This window comes from Nycticebus coucang, chromosome 7 (assembly GCF_027406575.1).
Source record: "Nycticebus coucang isolate mNycCou1 chromosome 7, mNycCou1.pri, whole genome shotgun sequence".
Classification (NCBI taxonomy): domain Eukaryota; kingdom Metazoa; phylum Chordata; class Mammalia; order Primates; family Lorisidae; genus Nycticebus; species Nycticebus coucang.
This window is the reverse complement of record NC_069786.1, coordinates 47,683,825-47,689,824: the sequence shown is the minus strand read 5'-3', so window position 1 is coordinate 47,689,824 and position 6,000 is coordinate 47,683,825. Positions and strand designations below refer to the sequence as shown.

The 6,000-nt window shown below is 45.0% G+C and overlaps 1 protein-coding gene across 3 annotated transcripts in view; it reads left to right on the top strand.

The window, feature by feature from the left end:
• The first annotated feature begins 2,394 nt into the window (after window positions 1-2,394).
• The window catches only part of STAM2 (signal transducing adaptor molecule 2), a 44,474-nt gene continuing 40,868 nt past the window's right edge, over window positions 2,395-6,000 (top strand). Inside the window, exon 1 of one of the 3 annotated variants that reach the window (XM_053597705.1) lies at window positions 2,395-2,563. In XM_053597705.1, coding sequence (XP_053453680.1) covers window positions 2,524-2,563 — 40 coding nt within the window. In that variant the 5' untranslated portion in view covers window positions 2,395-2,523. Of the gene's footprint in view, window positions 2,564-2,697; window positions 2,932-6,000 lie in introns of those variants that run through there. The other 2 variants (XM_053597706.1, XM_053597707.1) reach the window with 2 other exon arrangements.

The window sequence follows — 6,000 nt, the reverse complement described above, 5'->3', positions numbered from 1 at the left end:
TGTACCTAATTTTATAGGATGAAAGGCAACCACCTTCACCTTTTTGAATTATTCGTGTGTAAGGTTTTTTTTTATTCTATCGCATCAACCTTTTTTTTTTTTTTGAGACAGAGTCTGACTTTGTAACCCTGGGTAGAGTGCTGTTACATCACAGCTCACAGCAACCTCAAACTCTTGGGCTTAAGCGATTCTCTTGCCTCATCCACCCCAGTAGCTGGGACTACAGGTGCCTGCCACAATGCCGGGCTATTTTTAAAGACTGGGTCTCACTCTGGCTCAGGCTGATCTCCCACCTGTGAGAGGGAGATCAGCCAATCCAACCACCTTGGCCTCTTAAGAGTGCTGGTATTACAGGCGTGAGCACCGCACCTGGAGCATCTACTCTTTACATGAGATTATAAAATGGTTTTATTGAATCCATTGTTTAAAGAACTCAGGTATTTCTCAGCATTTAAAAATCGTGGGAAAATTGTAAACACTAGTAGAACCCACATTTCAAATGGATGGTTTCCCAGCAGCTGCCGTTTTTAGTGGCTGTTCAGTTTGAAAGTCAGGGCTTCACTCAAAAATTATTATTATTATTATTATTTTTTGAGACACAGCCTCAAGTTGTCGCCCTGAGATAGAGTGCTGTGTCATCGCAGCTCACAGGAACCTCAAACTCTTGGGCTTAAGTGATTCTCTTGCCTCAGCCTCCCAAGTAGCTGGGACTACAGGAGCCCACCACAATGCCTGGCTATTTTTTGGTTGTAATTGTCATTGTTGTTTGGCAGGCCGGGCTGGATTCTAACTGGACAGCTCTGGTGTATGTGACTGAAGCCTTAGCCACTTGAGTTACAGGCGCTGAGCCCGAAACGTATTAATGAAAACCCACTGGCATGCAGTGCCTGTGGCTCAAGGAGTAGGGTGCTGGGCCCCATACTGGAGGTGGCGGGTTCAAATCCGGCCTTGGACAAAAACTGCAAAAAAAAAAAAAAAAAGAGAACCCACTGGCTAGACACTGTCGTAGGCACTGGCGACACATCAGTGAGCAAAACTCATTGTAAAGTTTATATTCTAATGAGGGGAGACAGTCAACATAATTACATGTTAGAAAGTAATACGTGTTACTTTAAAAAATGAAGTTGGACTTTACCTAACAATTGCAATCAGTGTAACCTGGCTTATTGTACCCTCAATGAATCCCCAACAATAAAAAAAAAAAAAATGAAGTTGGGTTAAGAGGGACAAGGAAGATTTGAGTGGGAAGAGACCTTTTTTTACATTCATTCAAATATCTGGCTGGATCCTATAGAAATGCAGGGTATGGTGGCTCACGCCTATAATCCTAGCACTCTGGGAGGGAAAGGAGGGGGGATTGCCTGAGCTTATGGGTTCGAGACCAGCCTGGCAAGAGCCGGATCCCATCTCGTCTCTAAAAACAACCTGGCGTTGCGGTGGGCGCTTGTAAATCCCAGCTACCTGGGGGACTGAGGCAAGAGAATCGCTTAAGCCCAAGAGTTTGAGATTGCTGTGAGCTATGACGCCAGAGCACTCTACCGAGGGCGACATAGTGAGACTGCCTCAAAAAAAAAAAAAAAAAAAAGAAAGAAAAGAAATTTGAATTTATAACTCTTACTAATATCCCAATACTGTTGAATATTACGGACTGCCCGGAGAAACGATCAGCACATTGAAGGCAGGGACTGTGTCTCCTAGATCCTCGTATTTCTAGGGCCAAAGAGTGATTTTTATGCAGAAGACCCGATGGAAAGCGAAAAGTTCGGAATCACCACAAAGTTCGGAGTTACTTTGACCTCCGCTTTTCCAGGTGGTTATTCCGGCCGGGTTTGGTTTGGGCGCCGAGGCGGGTGTAACACTCAAGTGTCTGAGAGTAGAGCCGGGTCATTTGCAGAATCTCAAAGCCACTTCCGTGTCGGCCGCTACGTTTCCAGGGACAGGGCACTGTGACGCGAACGTAGCCACAGGTGCACGGCCGCCAGGGACTAGACCAGCTCTCTGGGGACGAACTAAAGTAAAGGGAAGAACGTGGCGGTCAGAACCGGTTGTCCATGGCACAAAATCACACGCATGTGCGCCTCCTGCCGCTCCACTGGGGGCATTGCAACTTCCGGGCCTCCAGCGTCTCCTAGTTCCAGGAGCGATTACTTCCGGCCCCGAAGGTCCCTGGTTCCGTGGCTCGCTGGGGTCCTAGCGATGAGAAGGTGGCCGCAGCAGCCGCCTGAGCCCTGCGGTGGTTTGGAATGGGGGCTGCTGTCTTCTCCTGGAGGGCAGCGGCGACAAAGGCGCTGGGAAGATGCCCGCGGCCAGAAGGACCTTGCTCCGAGGGATAGAGGGTCTGAAGGCGGGGCGCCGACACGCAGGCAGCCTGTCAGGCGGAAGCCGGGCAGGTGCGGTGGCGGAAGGGGAGGGACGGCGACCGAAAAGGAGCTGTCTAGGAAGCTGCCGCCGCGGGTCACCCAGCGGGGAGCTGCTGCCGAGCCTCAGCCAGAGCGCAGCTACTTGGGCTCCAGCGCCAGCGAGATGCCTCTGTTCACCGCCAACCCCTTCGAGCAAGACGTGGGTGAGTGCTGTGCCCGGCCCTGGGCTGCTCTTTCGCCAACTAGAAAGTGGGCGGTGGCTACTCCGGGGACTGGGAAGCCCAGCAAACGCAGGGGAGGGGTGGGGTTGTAAATTAGTTGTCGAGATTTTTCTGAGGGCTAACTTAGCGCGTTGGGGAGTATCTTCTGCCTGCCGGAGGTTGCAGACCTCGAGAGGACCGTTCCCCTCGCTAAGCGTAGGAATAATAGCAAAGAGCCTGGGGCTCGCTGAAGACTGGGCTAGTGAAGTAGTTGTGGAGTTGATACAAACTTTTGCTATCTTTAGAGCTGACTAATCTCCTGCCCTAATCCCTATCGAAGATGGTACAGTAATGGAGACCTGCTGTCTCAGGTAGCCCGACACTAGAGACCTCCGCTTACCCCCTTTGACAAGGAAGAATTTTTCGCTTCGTATATTACACATGAAGTCAGGGATTTGTTTACAGTTGTGAAAGTGTTAGTCTTGTTATCCTCGGATTGCAAAGGTTGGGCAAGTGCTATAAGTTCTTCTGTTTTAGAGAATTAAAAGCAAAGCTCTAGAATCTCAAAACACTCTGGCACAATTAATATTTTATTTGTTGGAGTCGTAAGAGTGCTGGTCTATCAATGACTAAAGAATAAGAAAAGGATGATGTATAAGACTTACTTTGAAATTAGAATGACAGCAAGCTAGCTAAGAAACATTCTTTTCTAGCTAAGACATTGTTTTGTTTTTCATTTTTTCTCTTTGTTTTGGAGACACTGGGTATTGCTTTGCTGCCCAGGCTGGACTTGAAAACTCCTGGGTTCAAGCAGTTCTACCTTAGCCTCCCAACTTGTTTGGACTATGGGGTTGGTTGGTTGTTTTGTTAACATAATCCTAGATAGATTTTTAAAACTTAGAAAGCAAAAGCTGAAAGTTGCCATAGTCACACAGAGTACTGTATATCTTAGTAGCAAATACCTGTTTCATAGCTAAAATTTTGTAACATTTGAGGAGATTCTAGAAAGTGCCCTATTTTGGTATGTTGTGAATCCCAAACATGTTCGAAAATCAAGTATGTGTGAGTCAGATAATACAGCGCAAATATTTGTGATTATGTCTGGGTTTTTTTTTTTTTTTTTTTTTGAGACAAGAGTCTCACTCTGTTATCCTGGGTAGAGAGTCCGTGGTGTCATAGTTCACAGCAACCTCAAACTCTTGGGTCCAAGATATCCTCTTGCCTGAGCCTCCCTGGTAGATGGGACTACTGGCCTAGCTACAAGGCGTGGCTAGTTTTCTATTTTTGAATAGAGATAGGGTCTCAGTGTTGCTCAGGTTGGTCTTGAACTCCTGAACTCAAGCAATCCACCCACGATGGCTTCCCAGAGTGCTAGGACCACAGGTATGAGCCATCATACCTGGCCTGTGATTATATCTTGACCCTTCCTGTTATATTTTCATTATTTCATTCAACTTTAACTGTCAACATAAATCTCGGTAGTCTTTGCTTTTGGAACACCTAATTACTGTATTTCTTCTTTTGTGATACATATATTTTTTATTGCTATTGTGATGGTTTTCATTTTGCTCTAGTGCAGTGGTTCTCAACCTGTGGGTGGTGACCAACAGGAACTGTATTAAAGGGCTGAGGCATTAGGAAGGTTGAGAACCACTGCTCTAGTGAAATAAAACAAAAGTTGCAAAGTAGTATAAGACAAATGATTTTATTATTATTTTGTATTTTTATTTTTTGCCACGGAGTCTCATTTTGTTGCCCTCAATAGAGTGCCATAGTGTCACAGCTCACAGCAATCTCCAACTCGGGCTTAAGCAATTCTCTCACCTCAGCCTCCCAAGTAGCTGGGACTACGGGTGCCTGCCACAACGCCCAGCTATTTTTGTTGCAGTTGCCACTGCTGTTTTTAAATTTGAAATCATTAATGCAAAACAAGTCATTATTTGGCTTGAGATCTCTCTATAGAAATGTTCCTTTATGGTGTCAATTTCTTTTTCACATTTTTCTTGATTCAGTCAGATTTTTATTGCCGTGTGAGTGAGATACCCTTTTTCACTTTTCAACAACACACTGAGTAACTACTGCGTCTGGCATAGTGTTAAGTTTTAGGGACACAAAAATGAGTAAATAGATTCTGAGTTCCTGCTCTGAAGGAACTCTCAACCTAATGGAGAACATGTATACACATAAAGAGATCATTGTAATATAGTGCAATAAATACAGTGCTAGGAATACACAAGCAGTTTTATATTCTCCCTTTATTTAAAACAGTCATCCCTGAAGAGGAGACAACAACCTTTAGATAGGCACTTTCTCTATAAGGATGTTCACACTATCGTTTCCCTCCTCCTTTTCCTGACAGCATTTTTCCCAGCAGGCAGTCACCACTCTTTTTTTTTTTCCCCCTGTTTTTTGTTGTTGTTGTTGTTATTGTTGTTGCAATTGTCATTGTTGCGTTAGCTGGCCTGGACTGGGTTTGAACCTGCCAGCCTTGGTGTATGTGGCCGGCACCCTGCCCACTGAGTTACAGGCGTCTCCTGGAAGTAACCACCTTTTACTATCTATATGATATGATCATTTTATATTAAGGGCTTTTATAGATTAATCTCCTCTGGTAGGTGTAGGATTCCACCCGAAGATGAGCAGTCTTTCTGACATCATCATGTAAGGACGAAATTCTTTCTTAGTTCCCGAGAAAAGCTATGAGGGGTCCAAGTCTTTAGGCCAGTGGTTCTCAACCTTCCTAATGCCGTGGCCCTTTAGTACAATTCCTCTGGGTTGCGACCCACAGGTTGAAAACTGTTGGTTTAGGCACTGGTGAGTTGATGATTATGTAACTCGTTGAATGGAAGCAGGCCAAATGTTGGGAAGTAAGGAACTCTGGCAACTTCTTGTCTTTTCTTGGAGTTGGAACCAATGGGCCCTGAAGGGTATGTGACATTTGGTAGCAGTAGAGCTCTTTAAACATTTTATTGGAATTCTTCAAATCTGGATTAATATTTTGTTATGTTTCATAAGATTTCTTTGAAGTTGTTCGGCAGGGAAAAATAAAAATACAAAATATCTACCTATATACCACCTATCCCTTCCCAAGGGGCTCAAGTCTTAAAGGGGATGCAGAGCTTCTGAGGTTGGTGTAGCCATTCTTAAGAGATTCCAAGGAGAAAGTGAAAGAAACATAGAGACATAGAGACAGCGCCACAGGAGCAAGATTTAGTGGTTAGTATTAAAAGGGAAGGCGTCGTTTCCTTATTCATGGACTCCTGAGTCATGACTAGTCTGTTGTAAGTCCTAACTCCACGTTTGTGTATCTTTTCCCCCCTTACTCAACCCAGGCAATCTTTCTTGCCAATTTCTGCCTCTGTGCTATTTACCATTCATTGCTAAATGTTTGCTCTTTTCAATAACCTTGATACCTCCTTCCTTATATTTGTGATCACAAA